At 37.5% G+C, this 28,000-nt stretch overlaps 1 protein-coding gene across 2 annotated transcripts in view; it reads left to right on the plus strand.

Annotated features, from left to right (window-relative positions):
* The window catches only part of LOC126419161 (alpha-tocopherol transfer protein-like), a 138,441-nt gene that overhangs the window by 103,495 nt on the left and 6,946 nt on the right, over positions 1-28,000 (plus strand). For both annotated transcript variants that reach the window (XM_050086286.1, XM_050086285.1), the window contains exons 4-6: positions 12,601-12,757; positions 22,459-22,711; positions 22,813-22,923. In XM_050086286.1, coding sequence (XP_049942243.1) covers positions 12,601-12,757; positions 22,459-22,711; positions 22,813-22,923 — 521 coding nt within the window. The remainder of the gene's footprint in view (positions 1-12,600; positions 12,758-22,458; positions 22,712-22,812; positions 22,924-28,000) is intronic.

Below are 28,000 nucleotides of genomic sequence, written 5' to 3' on the forward strand. Positions count from 1 at the left end.
GTCTGTTGTCACTCCCAGGAACTTGCAGCTGTCAACTTCTGTTAGCAATGTGTCCCTAAGTCTCTTATTTAGTTTCTCTTCACTCGTTATTCTCTTTGCAAGGCAAAGTGTGATTTTAACAGATAAGTACTGTGACTGTGATGGTTGTCATCTGTACTAGTTATTGAACCCCTGTGATTATTGTTTACAGGAAAAAAAGTTTTCAGTCACACATGTTAATGTCAAGTCTAGCAGTTTTCACTCATGTTATCTTCTACTAATAAACCAGTTTGTGACATGCCTATTAAGAACAGTTTCACTTGTGATTATGACCGTAATATTGGTCCTTGCTCATTCTTCATTCTTTGTGTATCAGTCCTAGATATTTTCATTGATTTGTTTCCAGCATCTGTCACACATGCATCATTTGCCTTATTGCTACATTTATTGATGATCAGCTCAAGCATAAAACATCACCAAGTACTTTCTTTCTAAATCAAAAGTGATAAACACATGTATTTTCATTGCTTCTTTCCCATAAATTTTAACCAATATTGCTGGCCACCATATTATGTACTGAGTTTTCATGCTCATCATGTTTGACTGTCTGCAGCACACACATCTGCACCTCATTAGTACATTTGATGCTATGTAGTGCTTTATTTTTGTGAATGTGTACAGTCTTTGACTCACACTGCCATTTAATTATGAGTCCATTCAATAGACCTTTGGATAGACCTTGTGTGTTGCTGGACACAGTTATTTTCTTTCCCTGCATTTCAGACTGGAAGTTACTAAATAAAACATCAACCTTTTTAGGAATGGAGGAGATGTACATGTAACACTTCCAAGAGACATATTATTGTAGGGAATAAAGTTATCTGTTAAACAGTCTAAGGTAACATTTGACACATTGCTAAGGCAAACATTAAACAACAGTGGTCCTATCATCATAACTCGTGAAATAATCAGCATCATCTCTCTCTGTCAACTACAAAGGGGCTATATCTTTCCTCATAATAAATTTTGGTAGAGAAACAAATATTTTGAATTACAGTGGAATTTCTTGAGCCAGTAACTAAATCAATAAAAAGAAACCAGCTAATCTGTATTTGGCTTTGTATTTCATATACAGTCCATTTAACAACATTCTTCCATGTACTGTAGTAATTCAAAGAGAGCCCATATTCTTTCTTTTTTTTTTCAGCAAAAATATTTGTGTAATATTTCCAGGTATTAAAATACATATGTAAACTTTTTTCTTTAATGTGATAACCAGTGGAATGTGTGAAAAGTGGAGCCATCAAACTCCACCCAGTATGTATGAATTGTTTGACTGCTGTAGGTACAAGCAAAAGGTGTGAGTAAAGGATGATGAAACAAGCAAATAACCACAATAAACATAGGTTCTGGAAACCAAAGGTTTTACCAATACAAAGTATGCACAAATGCAGAAAAACTAATGTTAGGACTACAACACTGTTAATGTCTAAGACTACATTTTTGCTACAGCTTCACTGAAGGCTCATCACTATCTCTTAGTTCAGGACATTATTGTCGCTGGTTGGAAGCAAAGAGTGACATTGTGACGTACTTTCACTCATGATGAGTGCAATTTCATAGATTGCCCATCCATGCAGTTCCCAGCCTGCTTATAGAGACCACCTGGGCCAGCCCCCTGGCACACACTGGTGAGCTGCCAAAGACATAGTATTATTTAAGCAACCACAAATGAGTGCTTGGCTTGTTCGGTAACCTGCTACATGCAACCTGTACTTCACTGTATCTTTACGTTGGCTCTATAAAGTGCTATGTTCCATTAATTATGTTTGTTCCTTCTAAATCAAACGTGGCGACAGGTGAGTGTTACATTTCCTCCATGTGTTAGTGTCAGCATGAAGTCACACAACAAACATCTCGATGAAAGAAATACTTCAATGTACCTTTATCCAGCAGCAACCTTTCACAGAACAACAGCTGGCTCTCAACACCACTCTCAATAAAGTAGCATCTGCATCTTTGCAGCAGGTTATCAACAGGGCAACAATTGCACTTCCTGACATCTGATGAATCGGCTGAAGACTGGGAATCCTATGAGACATAGTTACGTCAACATTTCCAAGTTTTTTGCATAGGCGATGTAAAATTGTTGTAAAGCTTTCTGTCTTTCCTGACTTTTGTGCATGCATCAGTTGTGCCAACTTGTGTCTTTGCAAGAACCAGCCAGTTTATCATTTGATGAAAAGTGTAAGCTTCTCTCAGCTTATTACTGTGACAGAACTCATGACACTGTGATGTGTGTAGAGTTTTACCATTGTTGGAAATGCCCAAGCCAATCTTACAAAGCCTGGGCTGCAGAACTATGCAGGTTGAACCATCATCGTAAATTTCTCACTAATATCCATCATGAACCCTATGCTGATCACATGTTGTCTGATGTTATTATTCATTTGGCATCAGACTGGGGAGTCCATAAAAAAGCACATCAGTGTGAAAATCCAACACTTACGGATGTGCCCAATGTGGCACAGTCCTTTGAAGTCTCATGAGCTGCAGGCAATCAGATTGCTGCATGGGAGGAGATATGGGAAGTTGCTCAGTCAACACCTGTTAGGCATGATGCAAGTGTTCAGGATGACAAGGAAGCTGTTGCAGTAGTATAATTGTTGACTGAGCATCACTTGGGGCAACTTCAGTTACAGCCATGGCTGGAACAGGCCGCATCACTCCCCTTCTGTCTTGCCTGTACTGCTTCATCCAACATGAGTGTACTGTGTGCACTAAGCTTCGGGATGCTTGCAACAAGTCTTGAAATAAAGGCCATATTGCATCAGTATGTAATTCCTCTTTAGAAGTGGCAGACACAGTAGTACCAAGTGGCACAAACTGTATCTCTACAATGACTGTCTCCCAGAACAAACTGTTTATTGACTTGCGTGTGTTTAATAAACAACTAGAAATGTCTGTAGGTACAGGAGCTACAGCAACTTTAGTAGATGCACAAAAATACGTGGACTTGTGCTCCACTACCCCCACACAGGTTTCACAGAAGTTGGTTAAACAGCAGATTCTGATCATAGGTCAGTTGTCTACTCCTGGATCCTACAAATCTGTTGTTCACCCCTCTCACCTCCATTGTTGTGGATTATTCCCGTACTGCAGACTTGTTTGGGTTAAATGCATTCAATGCTTTTGGCTTCTCCATTGCTGATGAGGTAAATTTAGTATCAGATCAAGCTCCATATGCAACTGGAGTCCCTCTGCTCTGTTTTCATTGCTGTTTTCCCCTGGCCTTGGTTGTGCTACTGGTTTTGTCTCGTATTTAGTGTGAAAGAGGCCATTGTTTCCAGGTGCGGCAGCTGCCCATCACATTGCATGATTGTCAAGGCCAAATTAGACCATTTGATGTTGCTCAATGTCATTCAGATTATTAGTTTCAGCAAATGGGCTACACCACTTGTCATCATTAAGAAGCCAACAGGCAAGCTTTATCTCTGCGGCAACTTCAGTGTCATGATTAATCCACAGTCCATAATAGATACATACCCTTTGCCCCACCCTGACTAGTTGCTTGCAGAATTATAAGATGGCCACTACTTTTCCAAGATTGATTTGTCAGAAGTGTACCTCCGGCTCCCCTTGGATGAGGCCTTCTCATTGTCAGTACACCTTTCGGCCTATACCAATATCGATGCTTGCCTTTTGGTGTCGCTAGGGTGCCCACAATTTTTCAGTGTTCTTTTAGAACAGCTGATAGCCTACATGCACAGCTGCATCATTTACCTTAATTACATCATTGTTTCAGGTTCTTCCAGCAAAGACCACTACAGCAATCTGCAATCATTGTTTTCTCTTTTGCAGTCTGTGGGTCTCAGGTGTGATCTTTCCAAATCTCAATTTTTTCAGCCATCAGTTGATACCTAGGTTGCATCAATGTGGTGATGCAATTGCGGCTTTGCCACAGCCAACCTCCATTAAGGAACTGCAGACGTTTCTAGGAAAAGTTGTGTACCATCAAAAGTTTTTACCAGATGCACCCATTGTTGCTCAGCCCCTGCACACACTTTGCATAAAAATGTGTGTTTTCTTCTGGTCCCTAGATTGTGACCAATCATTTGCTTTCTGTAAATCTAAGTTTCAATATTCCCCATGTCTGGCCACTTTTTGGCCAGGTCATCACCTCATGTTGGCTGCATTTCCTCTCAGCATGGTCTTAGCAAGATGTTCATGCACAAATACATGGGCATCTCTGAATGACTCTTTGCATGTGCTTCTAAGGCTTTAACTCCCACTCAGCATTGGTATTCTCAGATTAAAAAAGATGCTTTAGCAATTGTGTTTGCCCTCAAGAAATTTCATGTCTTCTTTTATGGTTCTAAGTTCCATTTATTCACAAACCACAAGCCATTGGTTGCTCTTTTTAACCCTTCTGGTTCCGTGCCAGACGAGGTAGTGCATCATTTGCAGCAGCGGGTTCTTTTCCTCTCCTGTTATCAATATCAGATTCATTACCGGCCAACAGTGTGACACACGAACACCGATGCCCTTTGTTGCCCTCTGATCAGGCCAGACCCAGCATTTGATAAAGATAAGTTGCTTTTTTCTATTTAGATACTGGGAACAAGAGGGTGGTCATGGTTTTCCCATCACTTGTGCCAAGGTAGCATCCGCCATTGCCACAGATCCTGTATTTAAGCAGGTCCTCTCTTTTGTGGAGCATGGTTGACCGGAGAAACACCTGGACTGTGACTCAGACCCCTTGTATAATTACTTCTCCGTCAAGCACCACCTTTCTGTTTCATGGGATTCTTTTGCTAGAGGACACTGCTCCCTGGGTTGTGATTCCCTTACACTGTAATGTACTGTGGCTTCTACATGTCGGTCAGTGTGGGACCTCTCACACCAAAGCTTTGGCCTGCCACATGTGTATTGACTGGGGTAGATGTGGACATTAAGCAGCTTATTGCCAATTGCACTCACTGTGTTCAGCAACAAGTGGCCCCACAGGCTTCTTTTTCCCCTTGCCAGTGCCACAGACCTGTGGGAACATCTATATATTGATTTTGCTGGGTCCTCCTAAATCCATATTGGTTCATTGTAGTAGATACCTATCCCAAGTTTCCCTATGTGGTGTGTTGTCTGTCCATATCCACAGCAGCTACTACTTCGGCCCTGCCTAAGATTCCTGTACTAGAGGGACTTCCGTATACTGTGGTTATCGATAATAGTTTCCAGTTTGCTTTTCAAGAATATACATATTTTTGTCAGGCTAGTGGTGTTCACCATCTCACAACTCCCATGTTTTGTCCTCAATCTGATGGCAAGGCCAAACGTATGGTTTGGACATTTAAAACTCAGAAGTGGAAGTATGTATCCAGTAAGTCCCCTGAAGCTGCCTTAGACCATTATTGAGTTTGTACCATTTAACTCAGGTGGGGAACAAGAGCCCGGCGCAGCTGCGACATGAATGCCAACCACAGACTCTCTTTCACTTGCTGCATCTGTTTATGCATCCGCCATGTCACTGCTTCCGTGTGCCTGTCTGGACTCATTGTTTCAGCTGCAGGCCAAACTGGGTTCCTGCCATCATCAAGCTTCGCCAGGACTGGTGGCTGTACATTGGCCGCACTCCTGTCAGGTGGACATCCCATCACTTCGACCAGTTATGGCTGTGCACAATGCAGTCTGTTCTCCCCAGAGGCCACACTGCCTCCCCCATCCTCGCCACTGCTGATGCCTGTTCCTGTGCCTCAGATGATCCAATTAGCACCAAAGGAGGGGGGGGGGGGGTTGCTTACTGTTGGATCCATGTCTGGATCTCTGCCCTTGCCCCCGTGCCCCCACTTCTCGACTGCTGTTGCCAGTGCAAACCCCATTGCACTTTATGCCACAGCCACTGCTGCCTGAATTGCAGTGTCGCATGCAGCTATCATCTCTGACAGCCCCGTTGATGCCTCCTGAATGGACTACAAACCTCATCGAGAACATTGCTATTGAAGTGCCATCCCTGGTCCTGCCCTAGGGCTTCTCGCAATAGGTGGAATGGCACACCAAACTGCTCCCTCACCACTTCCACCCCTACTCACTGGTGCCTGCCCACCACATGCTGCAGCAACTGCCATTGTTGAGGGATGAAATGGACATCAGCGATATCATTGGTGTTTTCCATGATTTGTAATCTCAGTGCCCTGTGAGATCAGTGCTTTATTTTTTTCAGGGCACCAGTGTTCTTTTTTGGTATGAATGCTCTTTTTCAGTACCAGCACTTATTCGGTACCAGTACTTTTTTTCTGTACCAGTGTTTTTTTCTGTAACATGAATTTTTTTCTGTACCATGTATTTTTCTGTGTCTAGCATTCTTATAGAGCCTAACTGGATTGACCCTGTGGTGTGCTCTGGTGAGCCACTAAAGGAACAGTATTATTTAAGCAATTGCAAATGAGTGCTCAGTCTATTCTGTAACCTGAGTCACTGTTGTCCATTCAATGTGTTCAGTGCTACATACAACCTGTACTTTATTGTACCTTATGTTGGCTCTATAAATCACTCTGTTCCATAAATCACGTTTGTTCTTGCTATAACACACTGCAGCAACCAATCGCAACTCAAGTTCCAGGCCATACCAGCGATAAGTGAACAATGAAGCTGCAGCATAGACATGGCCTCACATTCCAGATACCCATTCCCATTATGAACAGCGAATGCAGTTTTCACATGTAGCATTTGAAGTGGTTTCAATGGCTCCACACATATTTTCAAATGTAGAAATGGCTGACATCCACTTCATGCATGGATATGTTTTGTCAGTGCATAGGAGGCAGCATGATTGTATCATCAAGCGTGTCCTCAGAGAAGACAGCTAAACAGTACAGTGGTCATGAGCTCCAATCAGTGACTGCGAAAGACTGGTTCATTGTTTTATTTTTTTATTTTTTTATTTGGTATGCGTATTCCATAGATCCGTACATGCGAGTGATTCGCCTGGATGTGGAACGTGTCAATACAATTGTACAAATACAATTAATGCTACAGAATAGTAATATAATTCAATGATATAGATATTACAAGCTGTCATTAAACTAGTATAGCAATTCTCAATATAACATTATAACTATAACATTAACACTATAACATTAACATAATATTGTATCATCCATCTAATAACTAAGAGACTAAATACATCTATTTTTAAGGAAGGGCATTACTTCTGGAAAAGAATTCATCTAACGAGTACAGTGGATGGTCGAGCAGGTATTTTTTTAACATACCTTTGAACAGCGTTTCATTTTCTATTGTACATTTAATATAATTAGGCAATGCATTAAAAGTCTTTATAGCTGCATACTTTACTCCCTTCTGTACAAGTGTTAAATTTTTTAGTTCAACATGTAGATCATCTTTACCTCTAGTATTGTAGTTATGGTATGAACAATTTGTTTCATACTGAGCATAGTCTTTATTAACTACATTCATCAGAGAGTATATGTACTGACATGTTGTGGTCAGAATACCTAACTGTATAAAAAGTTTTCTACATGAGGTTCGTGGAGGAACCCCACACATGATTCTGACTGCTCTCTTCTGAGCAGTTAAGATTTTTTTTGAGGCTGGTGAATTACCCCAGAATATTATTCCATAACTCATTAATGAGTGAAAGTACCCAAAGTAAGACGATTTTAAAATGTTGATGTCCCCAAAATGAGTAATTATTCTTAGAGCAAAAGTTGCTGATGAAAGCCTTTTTAGAGTAAGGGACACATGCAGTTCCCAGTTGAGCCTACTGTCAATGTGAACCCCCAGGAATTTAGTGGATTGCACCTGTTCTAGTTCCTGGTTGTCATGAGCAATTACTATACTTTCTATAGTTTTATTTTTTGTGTGGAACTGTATAAAATTAGTTTTTTTAATATTAACTGAAAGAGAATTAATTGAAAACCAAGCTGTAGCTTCTCTGAGTATATCATTAACATCAGTCTCCAGATCATCAGTAGACTGACCATCAACGACAATGCTTGTATCATCAGCAAACATTGTGAATTCACAATTTTTACTAATGGACAGGGGTAAATCATTAACATATATTAAAAACAGCAAGGGTCCAAGGACAGATCCCTGGGGAACTCCATGCTGAATTTTGCCCCATTCAGAATCCACTAGATTAGGAGATCCTTTGTTGCAGCCATGTAGAACCACCTTTTGTTTCCTGTCTTGAAGATATGATTTTAGCCAGTTACCTACAGGCCCTTTGATTCCGTAATGATAGGCCTTCTCCAAGAGTATCTTGTGGTTTACACAATCAAAGGCCTTGGAAATATCACAGAAGACACCAACTGGTGACTTCTTACTATTAATAGACTCCAAGACATCATTTGTGAGTGAATATATGGCACGCTCTGTGGAAACCCCTTTTTGAAAACCAAACTGTCTGTGGTTAATAATATTAAGTTTATCAAGGTGTGCCACAATCCTGTTATACACTGCCTTTTCAAGAACCTTTGAGAATGTTGTTAAGAGAGAGACAGGACGATAATTTTTTACATCTGTAGCATCGCCAGACTTGAAAAGAGGTCTCACAATGGCATATTTCATTCTCTCTGGAACAACTCCCTCATAAAGAGACATGTTGCAAATGTGAGCAAGTACTACACTTACATCATTACTGCAGGCTTTCAACAGTTTATTAGAGATGTTATCTATACCTGAAGATCCTTTACTTTTCAATGAGTGAATTATTTTTTTTATTTCATTAACAGTTATGGGTGTTACATTTATATCATTAAAACACTGTGGGAGGTTAAGTTTCAGAATATCTAAAGCTTCTCTTAGGTCACCACTGCAACCTATTTGAGAGGTGACACTTAGAAAGTGGTTGTTAAATGTGTCTGCTATCTGTTTACTATCAGTTATTTCCAAATCGTTAATTTTTAGGACAGCAGATTTTTCATTGTCAGATGGTGCAGTACCTGTTTCCCTCTTTATTACATTCCAAATTGTTCTGATTTTATTGTTTGAACAGTTAATTTCAGATTGCATGCACATACTTTTAGATTTTTTAATGACTTTAGTTAAGATTTTGCAGTATGTCCTATAATATTTCATCTGCAGGGGATTATTGGATTGTCTAGATATTATATACAGTTCCCTTTTTCTCTGGCATGATATTTTTATGCCCTTGGTGAGCCATGGTTTTTTGCTTGATTGCCTGTTCTGTAGTCTACAGACCTTTTTTGGAAAGACATTTTCAAATATACCTGATAATTCATCAGTAAATAAATTATATTTTGTATTAACATCATTTGCAAGATAAACATACCTCCAGTCAGTCTCCCGAATGCATAATTTGAATTTTTGGACATTTTCCTCATTCATGTTTCTAATGGTTTTCCACTGTGCACTAGCTTTGTTCTGATTTGCATTAAAGTTGTCAATTGTGAGTATTTGCCCATCATGATCAGAGAGTCCATTTATGACTTTTTCAACTTTGATGTGATTAGTTTTACTCATATCTACAAAGATATTGTCTATTAGAGTGCTGGAAGTGGCAGTAGTTCTTGTGGGAAAACTGACAGTGGAGACAAGGTTGTAGGTATGCATTAAATTTGCAAACTCTGTCTTAGAAGATGAGCTTCCTAGGAAATCTATATTAAAATCTCCAGTCACTATAATGTCCCTATTTTTTCTTGTGAGATACAATAGCACAGAATCTAATTGTTTCATGAATACTTTAAAATTACCAGATGGAGCCCTGTATACTGCTACGATTACCAGTTTCTTGTTACCTTCTACTATTTCTGTGACACATGTCTCAAAGTCTTTCTCTACACAATATTTCTCTACATCTATTGTATTAAAGGACAGGCTGTTTTTCACATAAATAACTGCCCCACCTTTGCACATATGCTTTCTACAAAATGAGGTAGCTAGAACATAATTTGGTATATTGAGCATTTCAATGCCAAAAGTGATATGGTGTTCTGTCAGACAGAGAATATGAGCACAATTTGCGCCTGTTGGTTCATCAATATTTACAATAAATTGGTCTAACTTACAGAGCAGGCTTTGAATATTTTGGTGAAAAATTTTGAGCTCATTTTTAATTACATGATTAGTTGTGGTGTTACCATTGCTGGGACTGAGTTTTATTACTTTTGACATACCAGTATTACAGGAACAGTTTTCTGCAGGGAAGAGGGAGCTGTTGTGCTGGTAACACCCACATTTGTTGTTATTAACTACATTACTTACATTCTGATTGGAACCTTCCCCCTTCTGCCCCAGTACCATAAAAAATCCCCATTTGCAGTTGAGGACTTTCTTGATCTCAGGCACATCCTATGTGGAGCAGCTGCAGTCACTACTGTGCTCCTTTTTGCCATAGAGGGTGGATCTCCTGTTGGTGAGGTTTCTACACTGTCGGCTTGTACACTTGATCCTGTGGGGGTTGGTGTTGCTGTTTCTGCTATTGATGACTGTTCTTCCTCCTTAAATGCTGCTGCTTCACAAGTTGGCGGTAGACTAACGTTTCCCACTTGAATTGTAACTGCTGGTGCTGTCTTGCTTTTGTATAAAAGACCTGTTTGTGTTGATTCACATACAGGTGCTGCTGCATATGAAGTCTTCCCTTCAGCTGTTCCATTAGGTTTGAAGGAGTATTTTGACGACACTGTATGTATTTCTTCCAATGGTACAGTTTCAATGGGCACAGGTGCTTTTAGAATGATTGGAGGAGTGGTGTTTTCAAATAGTTTGAATGTTTCTGCTAATAATGCTTTAGCGAGTACACGTTTTCCTAGCCAGTTCCTGTGCATTCCATGCCGAGTAAAATGGTTTCTCTCTTCGGAATTACTGTCCAAAAACTTCACGTCCTTGAATGCTTTACATACCTTTTGAAACATTCTGTTTGTGAATTTGATTTCATTATTTACACATGAACTGTTTATTAGGTCATGTGCAGATCGACCAAGAACAGTGTCCACATCATGAATGGAGGAGAAGGTATAACAACAAGTGCTAGCAATGCTGCAGATGAACATTTTTTCGCCTCCACCATGGGGAAGGTGTTAGATGAGGGACAGTTTTACTTATCACATACTTTTGAGACCAGGTTGTCATCTGCAATGGACACTTATACACTGTGGGAATAATCACAGTTCCTTACGTATGTGTTATTTACAAATGAAGTGTGTTTTACTCAAGATGGTGTTGTGGACATCTGCAACACACACATTTGTGCTTATAAGAACATACATGCTATGACTGTCACGGCATGTGTGTGTGTGTGTGTGTGTGTGTGTGTGTGTGTGTGTGTGTGAGTGTGTGTTCAAATGGGTCTGAGCACTATGGGACTTAACATCTATGGTCATCAGTCCCCTAGAACTTAGAACTACTTAAACCTAACTAACCTAAGGACATCACACAACACCCAGTTATCACGAGGCAGAGAAAATCCCTGACCCCGCCGGGAATCGAACCCGGGAACCCGAGTGTGGGAAGCGAGAACGCTACCGCACGACCTGTGTGTGTGTGTGTGTGTGTGTGTGTGTGTGTGTGTGTGTGTGTGTGTGTGTGTGTGTATGTGTGTGTAGGTATTTAAAAGCTTTGGTGTATTGAAGCCCTGTTGATAGTGTCAATGACTCAGATTTTTAAACATGTACATGCACTGATGAGGAGACGTGGTGAACCCTTTCTTCAGATGAATGCTCGCTATGTGAAACACTTGTTGTAGTGTGTTTGTCCTCAAGTGTATGTCTGTAGTTTGAATCCTAGTGGACTCTGTTGTAAGTTGTTCACAAACTCAATCATAGTAGACCATACCAGGGAAGTCATTGGTTTTTGGGCCTATGTTTCTTAGGATTATTTACTTGTTTTGTTGACCTCTAAAAAAATGGCCCTGAGCACTATGGGACTTAACATCTGAGGTCATCAGTCCCTTAGAACTACTTAAACTTAACTAACCTAAGGACATCGCACACATCCATGCCCGAGGCAGGATTCGAACCTGCGACTGTAGCGGTCGCGTGGTTCCAGACTGAAGCGTATTGAACCGCTCGGCCACACTGGCCAGCTTGTTGACCTCTACTCACCCATTTGATTTGCATGAATAATAATCAAACACCCTCTATATGTAGTCTTAGGAGTAATGCAGAGTTGACAAACTCTGCTTACCTCAAACAGTGCTGCCAATCTATATGAGCCTTGCACTGTGAAGAAATAGAAGTAACAAACAAAAATAATGAACATTTTAATGATTTAATTAATCACAATTTAAAGCAGCTTATTTAAATGTTAAACAATAATATTTATTGCAGTAAATTAGTTATCAATTCTGAAAAACATGGCATTCACTAATGGTTACTCCAGTGCTACTGCAAATAGTGTCGTTCAGGCAGTAAGGTTGGCAGTGTATGGACACAAACAGCTTCCACTGATGCAGAACTAGGGAGCTGAATGACAAAGACATTGATTGATAAACACTTGTGGCCTGTGACTAGAATTATAGTGAAAAACTCTATTGCACCTTATGTTGTAACTCATGAGTCAAGAAAAAGATTACAGAATTCTTCTTCTGTGGGATGTTATTGTATATTAATCACTAATATATTTTGTACTGCTTATTTTCAGATAAAATACTGTACCTTATACATCATAGCTGCTATTATGATTTAGCTAAAACAAAAGATACAATCAAAGTATACTTCTCAATGCGAAACAAGATTCCAGAGTTCTTTGCTGATAGAGATGTTAACAGGAAGAATCTTCAAACAGCATTAGAATCTGTGTGAGTATTATATTCACTTCAAGATTTTACTCTACAACTGTTTTAAATCTTACATTTTTCTGCAGGATCAAAGCATATTTATTATGTAACAAGATAATCATCCTCTATGGTTAACTGTCAACATTCACATTTTAATTCACACACAAAAGTTAGGTAATTTTTTGACTCTAGATGTTTTAGATTCTTCCAATAGGCGTAGACAAAATGGTTAAGGCAAAACATGTCTGAAAAACAAAAATACACTCTGACAGGTGAATTAGCTCTACACCTACATCTGCATCTATACTCTGCAAACCACCTTGAGGTGTGTGGCAGAGGGTACACCCCATTGCACCAGTGATTAGGATTTCTTCATGTTCCATTCCCATATGGAGTGCACATAGAATGATTGTCTGAATGTCTCAGTGTGTGCAGTAATGATTCTAATCTTATCCTTTTGATTGCTATGTGAGTGCTACATAAGTAGTTGTAGTATATTCCTGGAATCATCATTTAAAGCTGGTTCCTGAAAGTTTGTTAATAGACTTTCTCCAGATAGTTTACACCTAGTTTCAAGAGTCTTAAGGTTCAGTTCCTCCAGTATCTCTGTGACACTCTCCCACAGATTAAACAAACTTGTGACCATTTGTGCTGCCCTTCTCTGTATACGTTCCATGTCCCCTATTAGTCCTGCCTGGTACAGGTCCCACATGCTTGAGCAATATTCTAGAACTGGTGGCATGAGTGGTTTGTAAGCAATCTCCTTTCTAGACTGATTGCACTTTCCCAGTATTCTATCAATTAACTGAAGTCCACCATCTGGTTTACTCACAACTGAACCTCTGATCATTTCATTTCTTAACCCTACGAAGTGTTACACACAAGTATTTGTATGAGTTGGCTGATCCCAACAATGACTCATTGACATTATAGTCATATGATACTATATTTTTTTCGTTTTGTGAAGTGAAAAATTTTACATTTCTGAACATTTAGAGCAAGTTGCCTATCTCTGCATCACATTGAAATCTGATTAAGGTCTGGCTGAATATTTATGCAGCTTCTTTCAGATAGTTCTTCATTATAGGTAACTGGATCATCTGCAAAAACCTGATTTTACTATTAATACTGTCTGCAAGTTTATTAATATACAACGTGAATAGCAAAGGTCCCATCACAGTTCCCTGTACTTCCTCATCTGATCATGATTCTCCATCCGAGATAACATGCTGTGTCCCTCCTACCAAAAGGTCCTAAATCCAGTCACAAATTTCACTTGATAACCCATATGATTGTACTTTTGACAGTAAGTGTAGGTGTGGTATTGAGTCAAATGCTTTTCAGAACTCAAGAGATACTGCATCTACCTGATGACCTAGATCCAAAGCTTTCAGTATGTCATGTGAGAAAAGTGCGAGTTGGGTTTCACATGATCAATGTTTTTGAAATGCATGCTGGGTGGCATTGAGGAGCCCATTCTGTTCAAGATACCTCATTATGTTTGAGCTAAGAATATCTTGTAAGATTCTATAACAAATTGATGTCAAGGATATTGGGCAGTAGTTTTGTGGACCTGTGTTTTTTCCAAGAACTGGGCATTGTTTCTTGTTTGAGGAATCCATGATAGTTAGAAGAGGGGCTAACTCAGCCAAAAATTCAGTATACAATCTGACAGGAACTCCACCTAGGCCTGGAGCATTGTTCAGTTGTAATGATTTCAGCTGTTTCTCAACACCACTGACACTAATACCTATTTCATTCATCATTCCTGTGGTAAGAGGATTGAATTGGGGCAATTGTCCTGCATTTTCCTTTGTAAAGGAACATTTGGAAATGGAGTTAAGCATTTCAGCTTTTGTTATGCTATACTCAATTTCATTTCCTGTCTCATTCGCTAGGGACTGGCCACTAACTTTGGTATCACCACTAATAGCCTCTACATACGACCAGAATTTCTTTTGGTTCTGTGAAAGACCACTTGGCAATATTCTGCTATGTTAGTCATAGAAGGCATCACACATTGCTCTCTTAATGGCCAAATGCATTTCATTCAGCATCTCTCTATAGTCCTATCCTTTGTCTTACCACTATTATGCAGTAATCTCTGTTTCTTTAGAAGTTTCTTTAGATTGACTGTGCCAGAGTTCCTCTATATTCTCCTGCCCTGTTCTCAAAGTTTCAAGTTCCTCATTGAGATATGACACTATGGATTTTTATCTGGTTTACTGGACATATATGTATTTCTGCTTAATTTAGTGGTCATTTGCACTTAGGTAGTCATTGCTACCACAACTGTGTTATGGTCACTGATACCAGTTATGATGTGGACATCATTGAAGAGGTCAGGTCTATTTGTTGCCATTAGATCAAATACATTTCCGTCATGTGTGGGGTTCCTAACTATCTGTTCTAGGTGTTTTCAGATGTTTCACAGGATGTCTTATCATGCCCACATCTAATAAAACTAATTTTCCCAGTTGATAGTTGGATGATTAAAGTCTCCACCAATGATTACAGTATGATTGGGGAACTTACATACAAGTGAACTGAGGTTTTCTCTAAAATTTTCAGTTACATCAGGGAATGAGTTTGGTGGGTGATATAAGGATCCAATTATCAATTTATGCCCACCCCTGATGCTGATTCTTACCCAATCTCATGTGCAGCTGCAATTTCTATCTTGATGTATTCGAGTTTCTTCTCTACTGTGACAAATGCACCACCTCCATTTCCCATTTGCCTATCCTTTTGATATACACTAAAATTTGCCCCATGAATTTCACTGGTATCAATTTCAGCTTTGTGTACATAGTATTATGTGAACTTCATTGCTTCTCATGAGCACTTCAAGCTCTGACATTCTGAATGCTTCGGCAGTTTATCATTAGGATTTTAATACTCTCACCTGTGGGAGGCATTTCTTTCAATGTTACAGCGATACTTGTGTGTTTCCTACACCTTTCATCTTCTGAATTGGATGGAGAGTTGCCTAATCTAAAAAACCCTTATGTGCATCACACACAGACAGCTACCTGAATAACAGCCTTTGATGTGTAATGCACACCTGACCTATTTAGGAAGACCCAACACCTGTCATCCCTATGTTGCAAGTCCAGGAAGTCACAGCCTAGCCTGTCACATAACCTTTGAAGTCTCTAGTTCAGTCCTTCTGCTCAACTCAGAACCAGAGGACCACAATCAGTTCTGGGGACAATGCTGCAAATTGTGAGCTTTGTTGAAACTCCACATGCAATGCTGTTCTTTAAATCTTCTGTGCCAGTCACTGGCAGTTAAATTGTTGGGGAGATTGGAGGAAATTAATTTAGATATTGATTTTACAAATGGATGTAGAAAAAGTTTGGAAACAATTGATAGGCAACATTAGGCAACTAACATGTATAAAAGTGTGTCACTCAGGAAATACAAAAATTAAACAGAACATTTTTCATGTAAATATTGAAGAGTGTAAGACACTACTCATCCCATTTAAAGAGCACTGGCTTTTTTTCCATTGTGACAAAACTAATTTGTTGCAAAGATTCTACCAGAAATTATGTAATATATGTGGGAGCAAGATATTCACAACAGAATAAGAAAAAATTTCACATTAAAGTAAAGATAGTGCTGTCTTATTTTTAAGGATTTATTCACCATGGACATGGTCTTAATTGTTCATTTTTAGGGGTGCTTAAGCTCATTATTTATGTACTGTGTCTCAGGAGGAAATATCATTATTTCAAGAGATGATAGAAATGAACATTTGAAATAAAAAACCCATGCAGACATTTGTTTTTCACCGGATTGTTTCAAAGCCAGGACATATTTAAAATACTTCAGTTTTTTCCAGAGGTTGTGTTGTTTTGGAGGAGCAACTGGAGGATATTCTGTCAGTCACATGGAATGCTATGTACTTCCAGTATGATGGAGAACACCATAAAAGTTTTGTTTCTGGAGCTGGATGAAGATATAAGTGTACAGAAGAAAATCAGAAATGAGATGATCTGCAAAGTCATATCAGGGGCATTCCTGGTGCCATAAAGAAACATACAGTTGCTGAAGAACAATCAAAATGAATTGTTCTTTTCAAAGCACAAACGTGCATTGAAGTTGAAAATTTACTGCAAACTGCATAAAATTGATTTTAAATTGTTGTCAGTTTATTTTGGACTATTGAAAAATATTATGAATCATATTAAGTTTACTGTCAACTGTTGGAAATGTATTATGAAAGTCTCTGCCCTGAGAAGTATAATTATAATAACAACTGACATATAGAAGTACATAACAAAAGAAAATCATTTCAATGTGATGGGTAAGATATGCAAGCAATTGTTGTTAGAACCATCCTTTTGCTTCTAATAACCATTTCTGCCACTTCATCAAATGCTGAACTTTGTTTAAGGAATTCGCTGTGTATATACACTACTACCACATACTAAGCTTCTGTGGTGTTATTTGTGTATAACATGTTTTGAGTTTTTTTGCCCTATCAAATTTAGATATATCTTAATTGTGGTTACTTCCATAGCTCCCTTCAGGAGCAATGTACTGTCAAAAAATATTGGATTTCTTGTTTTACACCCCAGAAGTAACTTGGTCTTGACATTAAAAAATGGTATGAAACTTGCATTGAAGGAGAATGAGCAGAACATGGAATGAGTGCAGTAAATAAACAGAGAGAAATAGTTGCCTGTACACTCTCTTGACAGCATCTGTCAGTAATGCAGTATATTGTATTTGATGTTAGACAGGTTATAAAGGAATGCAGTGCAGTTAACATAAAAGCTACTACTATGAAATAAGTTGCTACAGCTTCAATATTAGGCAACTGCTTGCTTAATATTTACATGAATGCCCAGTAATTTTCCAAAGGGGAATCATTATTTACTAGCTGCCAGCAGAATGGAAACCTATTTACAAAGGCTATTCTTATTTGCCATGTTACATTATTGGCTTTTAATCCTGGAAAATCAGGTAATTGACAGTAGGATGCATTGCTGTCCCTGTGAAGAGAGAATATGACTATGCTTGCAATGCAGAGGATTATGAACATTTATGGTAGGTTAAAAATTGTGAGCCTTTGTGCATGCCTCCCAGGGCTGTCTCAAGAGTTTCAGTTTATCACTTCTTTCCCTCCATAGCTCAAGATATTCTTAAGTGAGACTGCTGGTTTGAATGTTCAATACATCAAAAGCTGCTGCAATTGGACACATAAATCTACAGGCCAATTTTTTAACACACTGCTGAGAAAAGAGCTGGTTACACTCTAAAACGTAAATCAGAGACAGTCATTGATAATCACACTGGCTCTGAAATAATGAAAAGAAAAGAAAGCAGTGCAGCCATTCAGCCAACAGTGTGATGAGCAATATTGAGAAAAACAGATTGAATTCCAGGCAGACAAGCGATTCAGTTTTTTAACTGTTGGGCAACATTAAGAAATGTTGTGGCTTGTAAATGGTAGGACTGATACAGAATACCAGACACTTACAGATTTTCTGTGGGGCTGCTGGTAGCTAATGGGTCAAATCATTCATAGAGGGGCAGGATTCTGTGCAGAATAGGAATGCCAGTGAAATATGTAACACTGGAAAAATTGATGGTAATGAAGCACAGCTTAAAAAGGATACGGATGTCTATATTTGAACATATAAAAATTCTGTATGAATTATTCAAACTTAAACATTATAAGCCAACAAAATTATAGCATTTAGCTACAGTAATTATGGACCTTACCAAGGTGGCTTGTGTTCCTCACTGACATAGACCACTAACAGAGGGATGGAGGTGGGGGGTATTTGTGGAGTGGCCAGACTAATGTATGGTTCCTGAAGAGAGGCAGCAACCTGAAACACTCTTTCCCCAATACTGCATAACTCATGATGCACTATTCTAGCTGACTAACTGCTAATTCAGTGCAACTAATATGCATGCATTCCTGCAAGAAATGGATCAGTGAGACAAAAATATGCTCACCTAAAGCGTCAAAGTGTTGTTTGTTGCTTTGGAGGTCTGCCAGGCTGATTTTTCAGAGAAGGACACTCGTTGATGTGTATGAATCTTTTTTTTTTTTTTCTTTGCTTCTTGCCATACTGTCATTAGATGCATAATTTCACATTATTCTGAAAAAATTTTGTCTCACAGTCAGAAGGTCATGTTCAAAAGGTCTGAACATTTTTCCACCAAACAGTATCTAACAGTCACGTGTGTTATATATCTGAACTGATATGAGAGTGTTGTTGCAAGAAAGTATTGACTCACATCCACTTTCCTTAGAGCCAGAGATGTACAGACTGCTTGCAAAGATGATAATGTTAACTGAAAACTGTACTGTTTGTAGATAAAATAGGAACTTGTATCCCTGTGGAATGCAAATTACAAACTGAACTTCTATCATTCATAACGTAGTATTTGTTATTACTGGAAATTTTAAATAATGGAAACTTACATTATTTTTTAAAATAATTCCTGTTTTAAATTATGTTCCTTTATATTTTTGTCAATTTCTGACATGATATTGTCAAGATGGTTCTGTGATTACATGTTTTCAACTTTTAATATACAAAAAACTCTTGCTGACTTGAAACAGATAATGAACTGGTAATAGCTGCAAAGTCTTTTATTGTTTCAAGTTCTTCTGCAAAAATGATGTATCACATGTTTGTAAACTAACATGGGATAAAAAATAATTTTGTTCAGTAAGCTCAAGTCTCAGTACATTGTAAGCCATTTCAGTAGTTGCAGGACCAACAGTCTGGGTGATTGACCGATCTGTCGTTGTAACATTAGTCAACATGACCTTGCTATGTTGTTGGCCTCATTGAAGCATAAAAGTCTGCAGAAATTTCAGATAAGTAGACTAGCCCTGTGAACAAAGTGATGATGGTGAAAATAACCTCATCTTAAAAATAACTGACATAATTATTCACCAGTACTTTTCTTCAGGAAATGCAAAATGTAGTGCTGCTAATAGAGCTATTTGAAAGTGCATACCAGTATCCTGCCAAAACTACAGAAGGAGAATAAACATTTCAGAGACCAGATGGACAGTTCATAATGTTGTGAAAAAAATAAATTAAATAAAATAAAATAAATGGCATGAGAAAGTTTTGAACACGGCTTGTTTGCTTCATAGTCCAATCTTGTGACCACTTAACCATGATACTGCAGCTGATAATGATTGCTGAATATTGCACGTGTTAAGCTTGGACCATTCTCTGTTTCTATTTTGCTATGTTTCATAGTTCAGTCCACTTTCCTTGCTGTTTTCATGCTTGATCTGTTTTCAGTGTTTGACGGGCTGTCCATTGGGCCATCTTAGCACTAGATCTGAGGGCATGTGATGGGGAGTTTTCCCTCTTAAGTGCAGTACTTGTCAGCTGTCTGTCTCATAATTTTATAGTTTAACTGAATTTCTGTTTTGATAAAAGGGTCATTTAAAAGTTCTGCATACTGTCAGATAGAACTGAATAAGACAATTTGTATTACAAAATACCTTTATAGACCTACAATATAATCTCCACTCTTGCTTATGACAGCTTTCCACTATTTTGACAACATCTGTATTCTGGATAGGACACCTATACTGTTGTGCTGTCTAGTTACTAGGGTCACCTCACTGGACACTTCATTGGTTGTGTCAACATCTTTTCCATGGAGTTGTTTCTTCAATTTGGAAAACAAATAAAAATGTGATTGGATCATACTAGAACTGGGGAATTATGTGTGGGGAAGTATTTCCCATCCATATTTGTCAAAGGCTTCTTTCACTGGTAGGGCAATATATGGTCTCCCATTATCATGAAAAATGAAGGCAAGAGCTGCAGATATGTCAGGTCTTCTTTGATGAATATTCAGATGCAAAGTATTTTGCAGGAGCAGCTTGTAGTCTGAACCTGCTACAGATGTCCCTGGGGCACTTGATTTGTAGCTATGACTCATTCATGTCACACACCAAGATCATCTTCAGTTTCATCTTTGATTGTTGGAGGTGAAACGTTTTTGGCCATAGAGGGTCAGAACTTCTGCATTGTGATGACTGAGACATCAGTTCTGGCTCAAAATCTCATTTCAGGGTTCATCAAGTGGAAAAATTCTTTTGAGAAACTGTTCCCCTTCCGTTTGATAATTCTGAACCAATTCTTGCACAATTCTTTTGCGACCTGCTTTCTGCTCTTCACTCAGATCATATGGAACTCATCTGCCAGGAACTTTTCTCACTTTAACTTTTCAGTTTTGATTCTGTAAAATAACCCTCGAATACATACTGTGAAATCATACTGAGGTTCATAATGCAGCATGAAAGAAAAATTTACCTCAGTTTTTTGCTGCCTGTTGCTTTTTTTTCCAGTCACAGATGCAGTTGTTAAAATTCATCACTACATACATAAGTGTCAATCAACATTAACAGCCAAATTGGTTTAAAATGTTCATATCTGCATCACTGCGTGATCTGATTCATTCTTCCATTGATATGTGCATATTTTTAAGTACCATATGATGATTTTGAATGGTTTTACTGATTTCTCCTATATGGTGGTGTCTCTCTGAGTAACTATTACTTTTTCTGGGGACTGGTAATCACTGCATATTGCATTATCAGTTTCTGTGGCATTTCAACACCTATTGTCTTCAACCCATTGCTTCAGTACCCAGTGCCCATTGTTTTCAATTTTAGTAATTTATTTACCAGTGATACCCTTCAAAGTCATTAAGAATATGAAATACAAATACTGTTATAGTTCAGTGCCATTTTTGAAGCAGCAAAATTTACTGCCATGAATTAGTAGTTATATTAAAAGTACTATGCAGGTCACAACACACCACTGAATAATGAAATTGGATAATGAGTAATGAAGTTGGATAACCTACTACTTCAGCGACAGAACCGTCTGCGCGCCGGTAGCTGAGAGGTCAGCACAACAGAATGTCAATCCTAAGGGCCCAGGTTAGATTCACGGCTGGGTCAGAGATTTTTTCTGCTCAGGGACTGGGTGTTGTGTCATCCTAATCATCATCATTTCATCCCCATCGAAACACAAGTCGCCAAAGTGGCGTCAAATCGAAAGACATGCACTCGGCAAATGGTCTACCGAACGGGAGGCCCTAGTCACATGACATTTACATTTTAGTGACAAAAGTATGAAACCCCATACATAAATCACTAAAACAAGAAACCTTTGCACATGTCAGTTCTTTATTTCTTGTACAGAGGTTGACACAATACACTGTAACATTTTAACCATTCTCAAAACACTTATATAAAATCAGATATAGAAGACATTCCATAAACAAAAACTGGATAACTGGAATCAAACCTCAATGTCTGTGATGTCACTGGACCAGCTGGCCTTCAAGTGGGACAACAAATGTCAAATTCCTTTTGCTCATTTCATACTCTGTTCCATGCAAAGCTGATTCTTTTAAAGATTTCTGTCTGTGCCCAGGTGATACCACTGGATAATGATGAAAAAGGAGAAGAAGAAGAATAAAGAGAAAGAGAAATGTGGAGGGGTGGCGGGTGGAGGGGGAGGGGGGGGGGAGGAGGAAGAAAAATAAAAATAACTTGTAAACTTAATCAGTACAGAAAAAGTGTGAGGAAATGTGATTCATTAAAAGATATTTACTTGTATTAATTTAAAAAGTCACTAATTATATTAATGTACCTTTAATTTTTCATCAAGAGTAATATTTATTTTATGCTTCATTCTTTCATTTTTCAGGTATGTAAATACATTTCCTGCAAGAGACCCACATGGTTATCGGATACTGTTCCACAGTCTTCGACTCTATGAGCCCTCTAAGTACTTCTTTTCTGATTCTGTCAAACTCATATACATGACGATTGATGCTTGTAATCACCTAGATGGTGCCCTCCCCGGTTACATCATTATGTTTGACATGGTAGGAGTGAAACTTGGACATATTGCACGAGTGAACCTGTTACTACTTCACAAGTTTTTCCAGTATGTTCAGGTAAGGTAGATAAGATTTCAGAACTTGTCTGAAGTTACATATGTCATATTGCTGAATCACAAATTATTTGTCTAAGACTCAGAATTTCTCTTATATTTCAGGAAGGTCTGCCTGTCAGATTAAAAGCAATACATATTGTGAATGTGATACCAGTTATTGATAAAATAATGCTCCTTATTAAGCCCTTCATGAAGAAGGAATTATATAGTATGGTAAGTGGTTATATAATGCTCCATTTTCTCTTTCTCAGTGATGCATTCAGATTACCTTTAACATTACCTATGGACTTATTAACTCATATTTGTAGGCTTTAAATTTATATCATCACATTACTTGTATCCTTTTGGACCTACATTTATAGGTAAATTAAAACTTTTTAAATGTGAGAAGTAGATATTCAGGAAAAATTCAGTTTCTTTACATCTGTCAAAATATACCACTCACATTTCTGTAATGCCACGTATACCTTTGTTTAAGAGATTCTCTCCCACAGTCAGATTCAGAAGAACATAAGAAGTTGAGTTCTCTTGTTCATTCATTCAGACATTATATTCTGTAAATGCTATTATGAACGAGAATTTTCAGGGCCATGGAATGCATCAAGTTACGCATTAAAAGGTGGAAGCAGCCACTGCAAGCTACTTGTGTAAATTATAACAATGTTCAGTTGCACCTAATGCTACTCTATTCACATTGATGAGCATGAGATTTACTTCACATTTACCTTTATAATTATCATTACTAAGCATTTGACAGCTGTTGCTACATGAAGACCTCATCTTTGCTTTCCCATGCTTAATAACTTTCATCTACAGAAATCCACATTGCTCCATCATGTTTTCTAGTATCGTCAGTATCATCCACTCACCTACTATTAGATCATCATCATGGTCTTTCTTCATTTATTAGATTCCAGGAAGGCATTTCCTTAATCCTTCTACTATCCATTCACTGTGATATACATCCTGCCCACCTCCCCTTCACTTTAATTACCATCTCAAATCTATGGCTTAATACAAGAATAATCAATGTCAGTTTTTCATGAATTTGTGATACATTGTGTAACTGGCTAAGAAAGTACCCATGTTTTATTTATTTATTTATTTAGATCCCATAACTCCAATACAGTGAGACATTTACCTGAATATAGGACATGTCAGTTTATTACAATTATACAAAAGGTATACACAAAAAAACCATCTCGCAAGAGGAGATATAGGTATAAGACAAAATACACATTAACAGATATAGACAAAATTACACGTAAAAAATTCAAATAAAAGTAGATCTTAATAGCTTCATAAAGACATAGTAATGTTAACTATGATTCCAACTATTGTAATGCATAAGAGAACATCAGATTTAATTAAAAGGAAAATGAATTGGAGTTAACACAGTTGACATATTCTTCAACCAAATAAAATGAATTATCTATTAAATAGTGTTTGAACTGTTGTTTAAATTTGGGAAGCTCATGGACAAGTGATTTCAGTGATGGTGGGAGAGCATTGAACACCTCGCATCTCATGTAATTGTCTCCTTTTTTCATAATACTAAATTTTTTTATTCATTATGGAAGTCCATCTTCCTCCTGGTATTGTGGGTATGGTGTGAATCATTAGTTCTGTACAGTTGCTCATTTTTACCATTGAAACATAACAGGAGTAGATATATTTACATGAAGGTGTCAGTGTTCCTAACTTTACAAAATGGTTTCTACAAGAATGTCTATGCTGGACTCCACTCATTAGCTCATTATCCTAATAACTCTCTTTTTGGCAATGAATGTTTTGTAAAGTGGCAGAGTACACCAGAAAACTATGCTGTACAACAATAATGCATGGAAGTAACTAAAATAAGCATTTTTGTGATGTCTTGGTCACAGATAGAGGATATAATATGAACAGCGAATGTTGATTAGTTTTTGAGAAGTTGTAAAATATGTTCAGGCCATTTTAGATTCCTGTCAATATGTACACCCAGGAACTTGGAAGACTCAACTTCTAGTAACTCAATACGATTACATTTAATACTTAATTGATCATCCACTTTCTTACTTACTTGGAAATTAACAAATTGAGTCTCATTAACATTTGGTGAAAACCCATTATCTTCAGACCACTTAAGTACTGCATTAAAGAAAATATATGCTGATTCTTCAAAATTTGGTTGGGAGTTTTGTTGATGAGGATGGAGGTGTCACCAGCAAAAAAAGTAAAATGAGTTTTAAAGCTACGTCACAAGGGAAGATCATTGAAGAAGATGAGGAAGAGAAGAGGGACAAGTACAGAGCCCTGAGGAGCACCACAGCTAATATGTTTAATCTATGAGCCAGCTGAGTCACTTATACCATAATATTTAGCCTTTGCTAAGAGAATTTTATGTTTAACTCTATCATAGGCCTTACAAAGGTCACAGAAAATTTCATCCAGATAAAATTTATTATTAGAAGACTCTTACGATTTGATGGGTGAAGAAGAAAATAGCTTGTTCTGTTGATACACCCTGTTGAAATCCAAACCGGCTACTGTTTAATACTTTATAATGAATGAGGTGGTCAATACATCTTTTGTAAACCAATTTGTCAAGAATTTTAGATATGGTTGTTAAAACAGAGATGGGCTGGTAGTTGGTAATGTCTGTTTATCAGCTTTTTTAAGGAAAGGGTTGACAATAACATACTCTCAGGAACTCTATCACACTGTGTAGAGTCATTGAATATATGGTACAGTACTTTGCTGATTGGCTTATAGCATTCCTTAAATAATCTTGAAGAGATACCATCAATGCCAACAGAATTCTTGGTTTTCATCCATCTAATTATATTCTCAATTTCATGTACTGTGACAGGAGAATTTTAAGCTGCTTTTTTTTTTTTTTTTTTTTTTTTAATCGCTTTTTGCAGGGATAACATGGCTTCATTGTCAAAACAAGTTTTATTTGTAGTGCTGATGCCAAAAAGTGGTTGTCAGTAATTATTTCAACATTTTCATGAATGGTATCATTTGTTTTAATTTTTACAGTGTTTTCTGCAGCAGGGATTTTATCTGTTTCACTTTATATTATGTCCCACATGGTTTTAATTTTATTATTAGAGACATCATTTCCTGATTTTATAGAAATACTCTTTGCCCTTCTTATAACTTTTTAAAGGATAGAGCAGTATAGTTTGTAATGTTTTTCCTTTTCTAGAATATAACTGGATTTGAGTGAGGCAATAAGATCCTTTTCATTCTATAAAAGGTTTTGATGCCCAAAGTTAACCAGTTTTTACTAGAATAGGTTTAATGTCTGAATCAGGCAGTCTTTTTGGGAAAGGTTGCTTTGAATAGGCAGATAATTTTATGTAGAAAAGCATTATACTTGTCACTAACATTCTCAAAGAGCTCAAACTGGTCCCAATCATCTTCTTGTAGGGAATTACAGAACATATTGACAAATTTGCATTAATTTCTCTTAAAGTTTTACTGCAGGAATTGTTCTTACTAAGAGAGCTAACACTTTCAATTGAAAGTAGTTGACCATCATGGTTTGAGAGCCCATTTAATATATGTTTTACAGTTGTGTTTAGATTTCTGCTTCGGTTTAAGAAGATGTTGTCAATTTCACTCGTGGAATTTGATGTGACTCCAGTCGATATGAAAGATTAACCAAACTGTATATTTAATGTGAACAACACAACATGGCTTTCAGAAATCTGATATCATATCATAGACATGGAAGTACTTCATGTGGCAATAACCAATATTTAGATTGGTGGAGGATCTTCCATGGTTCCCACAGGCAGAACAGCTGGTGTCAGTAATGAGGAAGGCAAAACTAAAATAGAAGAAGAAAAGGAAGTTCATTTCAATTTAGCAGAATCTAGCTATGAGCAGGAGAAGATCCACAAAGAGAAAAGTAGGGAAATCAAAGCACATATTTCCTATGCTCTGATTTACAAACGTGTTTACCAACACCCCTTTTATACATTGGGACAGCTTTTTATAAATGATTGCTGTGAACTCACACTTAAACTGTGTATTCCATAGCCAACAAGGATAAATCTGTTCAGTTATATATGTGGGATGAAACTATCGTGGGCTGTGAAGGAAATGAAATACCTTTTTATATTCACAAGCTATGTTCAGAGATTCCTGCAGTTGTAAGAATAGCAATATTATTTTCTCAGCCACATTAATGAATATATTTCATGAGGAAAAACACTATAATAGTAAGTTTGATGATATTGATAATATGTTCCTGAAATCTGGTCACACTCATATAGAGGCCAGCACCATTCATGCAGTTATCAAAAAAAGATACACATAGGGATTGGAAATTTGATCAGATTAGGCCCAATAAAGGTACTGTAACTTGAGCAGAATGATTTTCATTGATGTTATGTTAACAGAAAATGAAAAATTTTGGGAGAATCTGTTAGGCTTAAGATAAATGGTTGAATACAAGCATCATTCATGTAGAAATGCATACTTTAAATTTTTGTTCAATCTGCGACAGATATTCCAGGTATTAAATATAACAAAAATGGGTGAATCACGACTTGCAACCCAGACCCACAGAGTAGGACAGTTTACCAGATCTTGTTACCAAACCATCCAGGAGACTGTGTAGAGAACTTACTGCATGAAAGTGGTGATAAATAATGTTACAAGTGCTGTTTCGTCTCTCTCTACTATGGACATATACACACAGTGACGGTTGCACAAAGGAGATGCCTGGAAATAACTCAACTTACAACATTATTTTGTTCTGTTTCTTTTTATTTATTTATTTATTTACATGTCTAGTTCCATAGCACCAAACTGAGGAGCATATCTCCATGGTCATGGAATGTGTCAGTATATTAAATTACAACATAAAAGTAATAACAGATAAAATAAAATGTTTATGAATCCAAAAAAAGTCAAACCATAAGTCTAAGTAAACACAATTTCTCTTCATATCAAAATACAGGGATCAGAGTGAAATGAAAAAAATGAGCAAATTTTAGTTACACAGGTATCTGATTTTATTTTATTGTCTTAAGGCATATTTCATAATTAATAAATGTCATAGAAACAACCAATGTCAGCAAAATTATAATTAAGAAAAGTGCTAGAGAACTTTTAAATAGCACAAATATTAGTATTTATAGTCATATTTAATATAATCATAATCATACTTATTAGTACAAAATATGAAACTCCAGAATAAATATTAACAGTAATAATGGCATTGTAGCTTTCCTCGAAATTACAATGCCTAATTCTCCAAGTTAGATTTTTCGACATTGGTTATTCTTGCGTT

Source organism: Schistocerca serialis, chromosome 9, assembly GCF_023864345.2.
Source record: "Schistocerca serialis cubense isolate TAMUIC-IGC-003099 chromosome 9, iqSchSeri2.2, whole genome shotgun sequence".
In the NCBI taxonomy this organism is placed as follows: domain Eukaryota; kingdom Metazoa; phylum Arthropoda; class Insecta; order Orthoptera; family Acrididae; genus Schistocerca; species Schistocerca serialis.